Source organism: Muntiacus reevesi, chromosome 6 (assembly GCF_963930625.1).
Source record: "Muntiacus reevesi chromosome 6, mMunRee1.1, whole genome shotgun sequence".
In the NCBI taxonomy this organism is placed as follows: Eukaryota; Metazoa; Chordata; class Mammalia; order Artiodactyla; family Cervidae; genus Muntiacus; species Muntiacus reevesi.
The window spans coordinates 73,727,786-73,741,965 of NC_089254.1; the positions used below are offsets into that span (position 1 = coordinate 73,727,786).

Genomic DNA, 14,180 nt, shown 5'->3' on the forward strand with positions numbered 1-14,180 from the left:
GTTGGCTGTTCTGGGTCTTTTGCCTTTCCTTATAAATTTTAGAAATCAATTTGTCAGTTTTCACAAAATGACTTGATGGAGTTTTGGTTGGGATTGCACTGATTCAACAGATCAGTTTGGGAAGAACTGACATCCTTACACTATTAAGTCTTCCTATCCATGAACATGGAATATATCTCCATTTGTTTAGCTCTTTGATTTAATTCATTAGAGTTTTGCAGTTTTCCTTATACATAGCTTATACATATTTTGTTAGATTTATACCTAAGTACTTCATTTGGGGAGGTGCTAAATATAAATAGATTTGTGCTTTTAATTTAAATTCCATTTGTTCATTGTGGTAGATAGGAAAGTGACTGACTTTTTGTACATTAACCTTGTTATTATCACTTATCAGTGGATCTTTACTTTGTTTGCTTTACTGGGGGCTCACTTAGACATGAAAAGCCCTAGTTGACTGTTCATCTTCCAAGGACACTCATGAACACTCATTCATTTCTTTGATCTCAGATCTCTGACATTAATGGCCTACAAACCATTTGTTGGTTTGACAATGAGCTAAAGCAATAGTTTTCAAACTGGGCTTGACAGAGTTCTAAAGCTTCATGCCACTGTGTCTTTGTAAAGACCGCTATGAGTAAAATTGAGAGAATGGGGTCCTGAACTTTCTATATCATTTTTGCTACAGCAACTCAGTTTTTCTTTATATTTTTAATTTTTAAATTACTTTAGATTTAAAGAGGATTTAGCCAATTTCCCTACTAATATGTTTCAGAGCTATGGTACATGATGAAAACTAAAAAAAATTAAATGACTCTTAACTATTAACTAGATATGATTAACAAAATTACAGACTTTATTTGGATTTCTCTGCTCTTTCCACAGATGCATTGTTTTGAGCTGTTCAGTTTCTATGTTTTGCCATCTGGATTTCATGTGAGATTTTATTTAGATAAAGGTCTGCTAGCTGCTTCTTGTCTCAGATTTTCTCTACCTCCACCTTATAAGTTCTCAGTTACTATTATTTAGCAAAGGAGGACAATTAGAACGGTAGCTTCTCATCATTTCATCTCATCTAAGGAATGCACCTATTCCTTATTGAACTCTCCAGAATATTTATGAGGTCAAGGAGAATTTTAAAATATATTTTAAAATTTTGTTTTACAGATGGATAAATTGAGGCAAGAGGGTGAGTAACTTGTAGGTAAGAGTTAAACTGAAGACATCTCCTGATTGCTGACTGACATTCTTATTTTCTCCGCAAAGGCCTTCAGATGAGCAAAACATACCTGAGAGAGAAAAGCTGATCAGCCTCCGACTTCCTTGCCCTTGCACGGTCTCATCAGAACCAATGCTTTTAAAAATCTGTAAGAAGGAAAATGGGAGACAAGCAAAAGAAGCATTGAAATAGATACACTCCAATACAAGCATGCTTAATCAGTCATTTCTGTAACTATAGAATACAAACACAGAAGTACAATGATTTCATTAGGCTACTATCGATTAGCATAAGCTTTTAGCAACCTAATGTCTTTTCCAGTAATAGAATGGGAAATGCTACTGAGGATGAAGGGGTACTTCTCAGAGAAATGGAAATCAGCAAACAGAATTAGTGTAATATCAGAGGTCCTTTAATAACTACCTATGTAAACAATGCCTTTTCATATTCAAATTTGCAAAAAGGTATTTATTAAAGCAGACCCTAAGGCAGTAAAATCAAGAGGTCAATAGATGTTTACTGTTGCAATTACAAAGTGTTTCTATTAGCAAAGTATAGTTAAAACTGCCCTATCTCTATTTCTTCTGATCTGTACTATTATCTAGAGATTCCCAGGAAATTTTGTTTATTAGGGAGGAGCATGAGCATGACATTAAGAAGCTACTCTGAGGTCTCTTTACTTAACTGCCTTCCTGGGAAGTTTCAGAACACAGCTGTTACATGGGTATATCTTCATCTAGTGAGAGTGAAAGTCACTCTGTTGTGTCTGACTCTTTGCAACCCCATGGACTATACAGTTCATGTAATTCTCCAGGCCAGAATACCGGAGTGGGTAGCCTTTCCCTTCTCCAGGGGATCTTCCCAACCCAGGGATCGAACCCAGGTCTCCCGCATTGCAGGCAGATTCTTTACCAGCTGAGCCACAAGTGGAGCCCATCTTCATCTAATAGGTATTTCAAAATCAGGTTGCTAAAATGTTTTATTTTCCATCATTGCTCAACCTTGATCTGTTAATGGATTAATCAAAGCAGCTAGAGTTCTTGTTTCCATTCTCTTCTAGGCAAGTTTTACCCTGAAATGATTCTGAGTATATATTCAAAGGCAGAGTTACCTTTGCATATGTTACATATTTGGAGAAAATAATACAAAAAAAAATCTGAATATAAAGCAAATCTCTACCAGGTCCACTTTTTAGAAGATAAGCTATACCAAAGAAGGGAAAAACAGAAAACTCAGTGACCTCTCACTCAAAGTCTCTTTGTTTCTAGGTTGTGTGGGCTTAATCTCTCTCTGCCTGTCAGTATTCTTGGTGCTGAAAGAGCTGTGATTGGATGTGACCGTCAATTTGCTTTATTTGAGACTAAGAGTAATGACTGGGCATCACTAAGGCTCATAATTTCGGCCCAAGGAGAGTCCAAAATGATTATTAGAACACTTCTTTGTTAAGCAGGTGCCCCTGGTGGACTTCTATGATGGGCTGCAGCTCATGTGCCAATCTTCTCAGTATGTCTGCTGTTAGGTCCACATACAAGATGCATCTCAGGGATGCGGGGCTGCCCAGCAGATGGAACCAACGTGGGTGACATACGGAATGGGGTGAGTTGGAATACTGCTTGGTCTGAGATATCAGCCCTCTTCACACTGGATGTCTTTCTCTTCACCTGGCTGACCCAGAGCCGCAAAGGTCAGCAAACACAGCAGACTGCAACCTCAGACTGGACCACTCTTTTAGCTCTCAAAGTAGTCAGTATGCATGGGTCTAATCAGGATTCAAAATTTCTTTATGTTGAAGACTTTTCTTCATTTTCAAACCTACACCTGGGCAAGGGCCATGGGCGAAGTGGGCAGGCTGGCCACACCCCCCTCTGGTGCTGTACTTGCCTAGGTGGACAGTTGCAACTGACTGCTCCTAATTGTAGTTTAAAGATGTCAACCCCTAACTTGTTTCATCTCAGAATATAAATTCCTTGAGAGCACAACAGAAACTCTACTTTTAATAGAGCCTTGTAGATACAAGTCTAGAGTGTATGCATTCCAATTTATATTTTTTACAAGATGTAGGATTAAACTGCATATGTCTTCCCAGGCTAAATAGCTAACAAAGAATAGTATTCATTATTTCTTACTTACAGCATACATATTTTGATCCTCATATTTAAAGATTTTTCTGTTGGGTATTCAGGGTATTTACAAAAAGGTTCTTCATGTATATTGCATTGAAACAGGTATGCAGACAAAAAGATAATGTATATTTTTCAGAAGCTACCAAGCTCAGAAGGGAGATACACATTTTAAATTCCACAAAATTCTCCCTAACTCTTGGCTTTTTGCTAACATTATTTATCAAGTCATCTCAGTGCCAGACTGATGATACAAGAGGGAGGCAGTAGTAGATGTGATAAACATTTTCCAGGAAGTAACGGTGTTTGGGAAAGCTGTACGTTCCAACTTTTTGTTCAAGATGAGCTCCAGAGGCTTGTCTGAAGTTAAGAAATCTATTGTACTCACAAAGAGACACTCTACCATTTACTGACAATGAAAATGGTATGGAAACCCAGCCAAAACAGTCTCACCCTACAACAACCTGAGACAGAGGGAGCACATCAGGGAATTGCTTATCTTCTCTGGTCTGCACATACCCTTGGCGTTTCAGTCTGTCTGATCCCCATCTGTTATTCCACCCACCAGGCACATAGTTGTGATGCCGCCTCTCAGACACAGTGCACGGTATCAGTGTTTATTTTGTACAGAATTTATCTCTGTACCTCCCAGCAGAAAATGCACGCTCAGCAGGGCTGCTAGTACACACAGTGGCCAGGCACTGAGACTTGGGAGGAGGGACCCTGGAGAGGACTCAGTCTAGGGGCACAGAGACAGCCTGGAGTGTGGTCCAGGATGCCACACTGGATACATGATAGAGTTTGCTTGATACATGATGGGAGTCCGGCGTTTTCAGCATGGCGCCGGGTGGGGCCAGGTGGGCCCCAGGTCAACAGCCTAAGACCCACTGTCACCGTGTGTCCCAGCAAACTGCGACTCCAGCTTTATGGGAGGACTGATGATGGACTCAGTGTTCCTGGTGGGCTGCCCCTGGGAAGGAGTATGCAGGAGTTCCTTTCCTGACAGGAACACTCCTCACGTGGCAGTTGGAGACATATCTGGAGTGAACAAGGCTGGGGAGAGCCCTACCAAAGAGGCAGAGGAGGCCCCAGGAAGCAGCAGAACCACCTTGATTCCTGCAGTCACAGTGCTCTGGCCTCCACCACCAGTCTAGCACTAGGGTCTGCGATGAACACAACAGAAAAAGGTATATGACCTTGGGTTACTTATGGGCAAAACTGCGGATGCCTGCACAGCCAGAGCATAGGTTCACTGTGACCACAGGGCTGTGTGGGTTCAGTGTTCAGTCCCTTGGGGAATGAGGACACAAAAGAAATGGAACCTTATGAAACCCAACCCATAGGGCTTCCACGCCAACAGCTGGGGAGGGGACCTTGCCCCCGACAAGGCTGTGACAGCCATGGAGCAAAGAGGAGGCCCTGCCCAACATCCAGTGCAGGCTCTGGGCACCAGACCAATCACACCTACTACAACGGCCAGCAAACTGAGAAGATAGCCTTTGCACCAAAAATACCGGACTCGCACAATCTACATAAGGATGCCCACATAAAAAGAGCCCTTCAAGACCACAATAGATAACTTTCTCCTAAATTCACAGAGACAGAGAAATTTAAAAACTCCCAATTAAAAGAATACGAAAAATCCCCTGAAAGAACAAAAAAATGAAATACCTCTTCAGGCTACCAGACCCCAAGTTCAAAAAGGAAGTAATAAGAATGCTGAAAGTGAAAGAAAGTGAAGTCGCTCAGTCGTGTCCGACTCTTTGAGACCCCATGGACTGCAGCCTACCAGGCTCCTCCATCCGTGGGATTTTCCAGGCAAGAGTACTGGAGTGGGGTGCCATTTCCTTCTCCAGGGGATATTCCCAACCCAGGGATTGAACCTGGGTCTCCTGCATTGTAGGCAGACGCTTTTACTGTCTGAGCCACCAGGGAAGTCCCTAAAATGCTGAAGGAATGAATAAACATTATTATTGGCAGATCACTGTAACCATGAACCAGAAACTGTAAAGAGGAAACAATCAACATTAGATAACTCAACTGCCAAGATAAAAACTGATCTAAAAGCAATGAGTAGTTCACTAAATAATGCAGAATAATGAACAGGAAGACAGAATAATGGACATCACCCAATCAGAAGAGCAGACAGAAAGACAAACCAAAAAACAAAAGCGACAAGCAAGATCTATGGGATAATATGAAGTGTGCCAGCCTACACATAATAGGGCTTCCAGAAGGAGAAGAAAGAGAGAAGGGAATAGAAAATGTATTTGAGGAAATTGTGGCTGAAAACTTCCCAAACCTAAAGAAGGAAACAGATACCCAGGTACAGGAACCTAAAAAACCCACACAAAGTCACATCATAATTAAAAAGACAAAGTTAAAAATGAAGAGAGGAGTCTAAGGACACCAAGAAGAAAAACAAAGAATATCATACTTAGTGAAGTAAGTCAGGCAGAGAATGACAAATATTATATGATATCATTTATATGTGAAAAATAAAAAACACAAAGTTATATATATTCAAAACAGAAACAGACTCACAGACACAGAAAATTTATGGTTAAAAAAGGATAAAGAGAGGGAGGAAAGGAATGAATTAGGAGTAAAGATTAACAGATAGAAATTATTATACATAAAATACATAAGCAACAAGGATTTATTATTTAGGTCAGAGAACTACATTCAATATCTTATAATAACCTACAATGGAAAATAATCTGAAAAAATAACTGAGTCACTTTGCTGTATACCTGAAACTTACATAATATTGTAAATTAAATATACTTCAATAAAGGAAATTAGTTTATATCTACATAGATGAACATCGTTCATTACTAGAGTGAGAGAATTTATCCATTTTTTTTCCTTGTTACATAAGTGTTTGAGAGAACTGTTTATACAGTAGGTGCAATTATAGTAACATCTTTTATTTACTTTAATCCTTTGCAAGCTACATAGAAGACAAAAACATAGTAATCAATCAATACAAATTAATTAAAATTGCCTCTCCATGCACAACTTCTTTAAATCTTCTTTTAGCGTTAATGAAAGCCAAGAATTGGAACTGCTGCTGCTGCTGTTGCTGCTAAGTCGCTTCAGTCGTGTCTGACTCTGTGCGACCCCATAGATGGCAGTCCTCCAGGCTCCGCCATCCTTGGGATTCTCCAGGCAAGAACACTGGAGTGGGCTGCCATTGCCTTCTCTGAAGAACTGGAACTACTAAGTTGCAAAAGCCTTTGTGACCTATCACTGCAGCCATTCACTTTCTCAACACGAGCACTACTGTAGTCTTCTGAAGTGCCCACTTGGTTGCTCCCTAGATGCTTTTCCATCCTCTAGCCAATATACATAGTATGATCTAGAATGGATGAGACAAAGACACATGCCTTTTCTTAACAACATATGAAAGAGGAAGGGTGGAAGGAGAAATTGGAAGAAAGAACCTACAGACCACTGGCAATTTTCAGGCAGTTCAATTTCAGGAAAGTAAGCATATGGAAACCGAGAACCTGAAATAATTGTTCTTGTTACCACTGGGAATATCATCATGTACCCCCAGGGAAATATTTACCCCCTGTTGCAAGCAGTTGAGATAGATGAAAGGGTGATACCTGACTTGAGATAGAGCAATGCTAACTGCAGTTGGTTGAGAAGTACTTGAGAGACATGCCTAGATGAGGTGGCAATGATATTCAGAGTATATCTGTGAACTATTTAGCATTTCAAAGATTCCTAGAAATATTTAGTGATAAAAGCTGGATTTCTTGCAGTCAACATGATAGAATCCCAGAGTACATGAACATGTAAATGAAATAGCATCTGAGTTTTAAATAAGAGGAAAAAGCTGTTCCTGCTATTCTCTCATGAACCAATCACACAAAAGCAACAAGAAGAAAAACAAAAGGCAAACTCCATCCTTAATAAAACCACAAGATATCGATAACTCTGAACACAATACATGAAGTATGGCTGCTATATGCACTGGAGGTAAAACTGGGGTATGGGAAGACATCAAGTCAAGATGCATGTGACTGCAAATGAGAAAAAAGGCAGCATAAGCACCTTGGAATATATCGAAGAAATATGCAAAAGAAGAAAAACAAACCGAAAGGTATACCATATTCTTAAAGAGAAAAACTCGAAAATGGTAACAATTTCAGTATGTTCTTAGTTAATCCATATCATTATGTGATCGTGGTGAAACTACCAATAGCATTTAAAATTGGACAAGCTAACTCAAATTCTCCTATGTGAGAAAGAAAAACCAAGAACAAACAAGATTCTATAATAAAAAGGGAAAATAATGAGGAAGAAATGCTGTGAAAGATACTTAACCATATTATGAAGCTAGTGTAATTAAAACAGTGTGATGCTGGTACATGAATAGTCATAGCAACAAAATAGAAGGTACAGAAATAGACCCAAAAAAGTAGGAAATATAACAAAGGTGAATTTTCAAATCAGTGGAGAAAATGGGACATCGGGATAGTAAGTCTGGAAGATGGAGATGCATTTGGAGTAATGCCTCATATTATATAATAGAAAAAAATTCCAAATTGGTCAAATATTTAAATGTTAAAATCAAAATCCTAAGAGCATTGGGGGGAAAGATGGAAGAATATTTTTATGGTCTCAAACCTGAAGAGTTTTTCCTGCCAGTGAAGAAAAGCCCTGAAGTCACAAAAGAAAATACTGATAAGCTCAACTCTGTAAAAATAAAAATGCATACCTGGAAAAGCCACCATATATCAAAAGATAAATGACAAACCTGGATAAGTATTTTCAACTCACATATTCAAAAGTCTACTTTCTTTCTTGTCTAAGAAACAAAAACAACAACCAAAAGAAAACAAGTATGAACAAAGCATATCAAAAGATAGTTTAAATTAATAGAAAGGAGAATCAACTCTAAAAATTAAGAAGTATTTGACCTTGACTACAATAAGGAAAAAATGCTAATCAATGCTGAGTTTTCACCTGTCACATTGGTAATAAGCAAAAAGCTTGAGAACTCACAGGGGTGATCTGCTAGGTTTTGAGCTGTCTTCTGATTCAATTCCCACCCTTCTAAGCCCTGTGATGCTGGAGTGGAGAATGCTCACAGCATCTCTGCTTTGCCACCTGGTACCTGCACAGGCTCTGCCAGCAGGAGGTGCCAGAGGGGAAGAGGAAGACGGAAAGAAGGAAAAGAGACCAGCTCTGCCCTCTCTGCTTCCTGTTCCGGTCCACATTTCACCTGGGGCTTCAGTGCTTCACCACTGCAGCAGCTAAATCCAGTTTGTGGGCTTTTCCCAATACTCTTCCAACACTGAAAAGTCAGTCTGATCTTTCCCCTCTCAGTGAAGCAGCATCACTAACCTCAGAAGTCCGGTCTGGGTCCCTGGGGTCCCTCCTCTAAGCTCGCAGCACTGTTGAATAAAATCCTCCCCCAAAGAGTCTGCATTTCAGTACTGTAAGCTCCTTTCTTTAAGCTTCTAAGTTTTATTTCAATCTCTTCACTTACTCCTCCAGCCTTAGAGATGGCAGCTTCTTTTTGCAATTACTACCTTACTGATACCTTGAAAGGGAAAGTGTTAGTCACTCAGTCATGTCCAGCTCTTTGCAACCACATGGAATGTTCATGGAGTTCTCCAGGCAAAAATACTGGAGTGGGTTCTTGTTTTAATTCTCTTAACAGATTTTTTTAATCTGTTTAACAATTATTCATATGAAACTCTAAGTAACTGGTATGGTATCCAATTTGCTCTTAACTGATACAGTGGCCAAAAGTGTGGAGACACAGGCAGTCTCACTCATTATTGAGGGGAGTGTTAATTGATACACACATATCCCCAAGAGAGCTGGTAAATGACCATTAATTTCATGTCTAGGAATTTATAACAAAATTACTCAGCTGTGTGTTAAATACTGTGTATAAAAGGAAATTTATTGTGGCTTTGTTTATATAGAGCCAAAGATTGGAGGGGAAATGAAAAGTTAATGGATAAGGGAATGCTAAATAAATTACAACGTATTCATTAGTGAAACACTTTGCTGCAATTAAAAAAAAAATATATATATATATAATTTTATTTTTAAAAAAGCCAAATCTGTTGGTGGCCAGCAGAAGATTGTATAGGGTTATCAAGAAGGCTCCTGGAATTGAATTAAGACCTTTGGGATTAATTCACATGTATCTCTCCTACTCCCATTCTCATGTCCTCTTTACATCTGCTTTTTGAAGTTATAAATATGAACGCACATACTGTTGTAAAGCCCAAAAGTGAAATTCAGTAAAAAACAGAGTGACGATCAAGTCTTCATACCTTTGCAGGGAAACTTCCGTTTCAGAAGCATGAAGACACATGGTTCAGTTGACCAGTCTCGCTTCTCACTAGATCCCTACAACACCATTCAAATCCTAGCTTTCCTTTCACAATACCTCTGCATGAAGATGAGGCTGTTTGCTAAAAACACATATGTGTCTCAATTACCCCATCATAAGTGCTCTTTAACCTTCATACTTCATCTTCCAGTCTGTAAGAACACAGAGGCTTCTCATACAGGTGTGATCTTATTCCCAGGGGCAGATAAGTGTGCCGGGGCAAAGGGTGCCTGTCCTGGAGCACCATTTTTACCCAGAATTTGGGGTAAATCTATTTTAAAAGCAAACATGAGGAAAGTTAAAGTTGAATACAAAATATAGATGCATTTTGAAGGTAAACAGGAGTTTTCAAAGAACTCTCTTGCATGTGAAAGGCCACTCTGAGTTGCTTCTACATGTGCCCCAGATCTGGGTTAACTTCCTTTGGTAAAAGTGGGAGAAGCTCCCTATTAGCATACATGGCATTTCCAAAGGGGTGTGAACATGTTATGCTTGATTCTAACATGTTAACTCTGTTTACATAACCACTATTACTCCCAACTAATTATATAATGACTTCTTTGAGCCCAAATTGTTGATTAGCTTTGGGTTTAGTTACAGAACAATTAACCCATCAGTAACACCAGGGGATGAAATTCATGACTTTCATTGAGCCTTTATATATTCACCTGACCAAGATAACTTTAATTTTCCTATAAATAAAAAGTGCAGGACTCCATAGTTGATAATGTGAATCTAAAAATCAGGTCCAAAATAGCATCACATTATAACTAATAAAATCTTCAAGTCACGGCATGTCAGTAACCAAGAGTATGGAATCAGGGATTCCATTTTAGATCAAAGATCAGTGGTTCCTGTGTTCAATATCTTTTGTGTCCAAGATAAAGTCTATTAAATAAGCTGATATGCCTTCAAGGCACCTTACAAAACAAAAATCAATCCAATCAAAAGCCTAAGTTCCATTTCTACCACCAAATCTCTGAAATGTTCCAAAGAGCAACCAATAAACAAACACACCTCACAAATGTTTACAGAGCACTTTGGAGAACATCTCCCTCATGGAATCCTCACAATATGATGACTAGGTGGTTAGACCTAGTTCATCTGAAGTCCTCCCACAGAAAGTCCTGTAATCTCAAAGAAAAAGCCATCTCTAGGGGCTAAAAGAATGAAACATAAAATTCCAACGGTCAACTGCACCCTCAGGCAATTTCCCCACCCTGCAGGACACTGTGATTGAAAGACTTAGAAGGCCCTTCCAAGGGGCAAGAAGACAAGTGACAGGGATGAGAGCTGATGGTGTGCCGAGCACAAAGCCAGTTCTTGTGGACACACTCTAAACAGATTGCAAATTAGACATTCTTCATGAGCCTCACTGCAGTTAACAAACTTGAAAGCTTACATCAATGACTTCCCAAAATTCAAGTGGGAGGGATCTTGGGGTCATTTTTTCAGACCCAGCCTGGCTACTGGTAGGCTCTCTCTTGCTCATAATCTGTTCACATTTGGTTCATATTCTTACTGCTCATCTCTGCCTTCTGATCCTGCAGTCACCAAGTCAGCTTCCAAAGTCCTCACCCTTTCTGCTTTCCTTATTGCCTTGAAGGCAAGATCCAGGCTTCCTAATTTCAGGGTTCTTCTGCCAATCATAATGGGGAAAAAGAGAGGGGTTGGAAAAATGAGGCATTTCTTCTAGCTTTCATTGTGTGAATTGGACACAGTGTGTTAATTAGAGATGATTTTCTTTATACTGACTACTTTTGGGGACAGATACTAACACCAGGAGCAGATCTGATTGAGGCGAAGGACTGCTATGTTTGAGAGGTGAGGCATTTGGCTTCCTAAAAAGGATAAGAAATACTGGGAAGGAGGATGCTAGCTAGGAGTAATCAGTTACCAGATTTTCCATGATGAATTTTAGATTCTTTAGCTATTCTTTTGAACACAGTTTCTTGCATCTACAGACTACTCTGAAAGTGGGCACATGACAAGCGCTATCAAATTCTAAAAAATGACTGAGTCATTCTGTTTGCTCTAGGGCAGAAGTTCGCTACCATGAGCTGCTTCAGAGTCACTACAGGGCTTGATACAAGACAGACTGCTGGGCCCCACCATGGAAGGTCTAATTCTGTAGGCCTAGGGAAGGCCTGAGAGCCTGCACTTCAAGTTTCAGGTAAGGCTTTTGCTGCTGGGGGAACACACCTGGAGAAGTATCAGTATCAAGGGTCTTCCTCTTTCAAATGGTATAGCAAAGATGTCTAACTCTTATCTCAAAAACTGGCTTGATTCCAGTCCCAAGCCCCAGAAGTGGGTTCTGTAATGCCATAGCCCCTGGAGCCCCACCTCCAGCATTCAAAGCTGTACCTTCTATTAAAGACAAACAATCCACTTTTTGCAGATCTTACTCCCTTGCCTAGAGGACTGTCATTTAATCAGCTGGTCCCTCAATCTGCGAGTTGCCTTCACTCTACTCTGTGGGCTTATCCCTCTTGTGTGATTTGGATCTGACAAAAGGCATCTGCTGGGGCACCAGTGAGTCTGCAGGCTGTATGGCCCAGTGACATATTTTCTTTGGCTCATACTATATTTGAGTTTTCAAAACATTAGTTTCCAACATATTTTTAAAAATCAGAAGGTTTACATAAAGTGTGGGGTTTCAGATTTTTAAAGTATCAGAGTATCCAGCAGGGAGCAACTAAAGCTGAGAAACTAGCACCCTGTTGAGAAACACAGTATCTTCCTGGCCCTCCTCTCTGGGACTGCGTGCATCAATCCTAACACACGAGTGCTTTCAATTTTAGGGCTCAGCAATCAGGTTGTGGCTATCCACCAAAGCATCCTATTTGTAACTGGAAAGCTTTTTCTAGACTGGCAGTGTGAAAATCAATGATTGGCCTTAAAATTCTTAAAATCACCTTAGATTTCATGAAATGTGATACTGACCTCACCTGGCTCTCCGGAAGCTTTTGAATTTTTAATCTTTGCTCTGGCATGTATGTATGTATGTAATAATTTTTACTTTTTCTGTTTTATTAAAAATAGTTTATGAGGTGAAATTCACATATGAAACTGATCATTTGATGAACAATGAAGTGGCATTTCTCTTTTCTGCCTGGCTAGGACTTTCAGGACTACGTCAGATAGAGTTGGTGCGCACCAGTAACAGAAGACAGAGCCTGATTTGGGCCCACAAGCAGCTGCAGTGATGGAGGCTGTGGCCGTTAGCTGTGCTGTCCTGTGGCTGCACAGTCTCCGCCTGAGTGTGCGCACACAGTGCAGGCTGATGACAAGGTCTGGGCTGGCAGCATGCAGGGGCACAGCTGGAGGAGCTAGCCCCAAGTGTATACGTGATGATGATGGTCAGCCATGGGGTGTGGAGGATGGCATCTCGCACTTGTGCATCCTCAGAGGCCCGGGCTAGTTCCTGTTGTGGTTCCCAGGCTCTGGCAGGGGCAGGGAGGGACTTAGGTAGCTTGCATGAGCAAACAAGAATACCCGTGGGGCAAAAGCTGCTAAAATCTGCAGGAATTCCAGCACAGCTGTGCTGGTCATTGGTTCCTTCTTCATTGGGAAAAGTTACTGGGTTTGCTTATACAACTGATCATTGTGAACCACAATCACTCCCACCTTATGGCAGCTATTGGTAGATTCTGCTTTTCTTCCTTGTTCCTAGCCATCTTGACATTGGTGGTTTGGGTGCAGCGAAAACCAAGAGAGATCTTCGTGTGTAGTGGCCTCAAAGCCTGGGGGAAGCCAGCTGCTCATCCTGCTTTCCCTTTCCTAGTGAGGAGAAGTCTTTGCAGCTGAAACAGTTTGGTACTGAGCAGCGCCAGCCTGGGGAATGGCTGTATATTGCCATCCTGCTTATTTAACTTATATGGAGAGTATATCATGCTAAATGCCAGGCTGGACGAAGCACAAGCTGGAATCAAGAACCGCCAGGAGAAATATCAATAACCTCAGACATTCAGGTAACACCACCGTTATGGCAGAAAGTGAAGAGGAACTAAACAGCCTCTTGATGAAAGTGAAAGAGAAGAGTAGAAAAGCTGGCTTAAAACTCAATATTCATCTCATCTGGGCTAGTGATCTGTTTAACCATAGATAATATACATGCTGTTCTTTTGAAACATCCCACCCTCACCTTCTCCCACAGAGTTCAAAAGTCTGTTCTGTACTTCTGTGTCTCTTTTTGTTTTGCGTATAGGGTTATCATTACCATCTTTCTAAATTTCATATAAACTCCAACTAATAAAATAAAATTAAAAAAATAATAAAATAAATAAATAAATACATAAATAAAATTTTTAATTAAAAAAAAAACCTCAATATTCAAAAAACTAAGATCATGGCATCCAGCCCTATCACTTCATGGCAAGTAGATGGGGAAACAATGGAAATAATGACAGACTTTCTTTTCTTGGACTCCAAAATCACACTGCAGATGGTGACTGCAGCCATGAAATTAAAAGAT

At 40.2% G+C, this 14,180-nt stretch overlaps 1 protein-coding gene across 3 annotated transcripts in view; it reads right to left on the minus strand.

Moving 5' to 3' along the window:
- Window positions 1-14,180, minus strand: part of HECW1 (HECT, C2 and WW domain containing E3 ubiquitin protein ligase 1) — a 186,562-nt gene that overhangs the window by 164,110 nt on the left and 8,272 nt on the right. For all 3 annotated transcript variants that reach the window (XM_065939400.1, XM_065939401.1, XM_065939402.1), the window contains exon 2: window positions 1,290-1,365. In XM_065939400.1, the coding sequence (XP_065795472.1) occupies window positions 1,290-1,365 (76 nt within the window). The remainder of the gene's footprint in view (window positions 1-1,289; window positions 1,366-14,180) is intronic.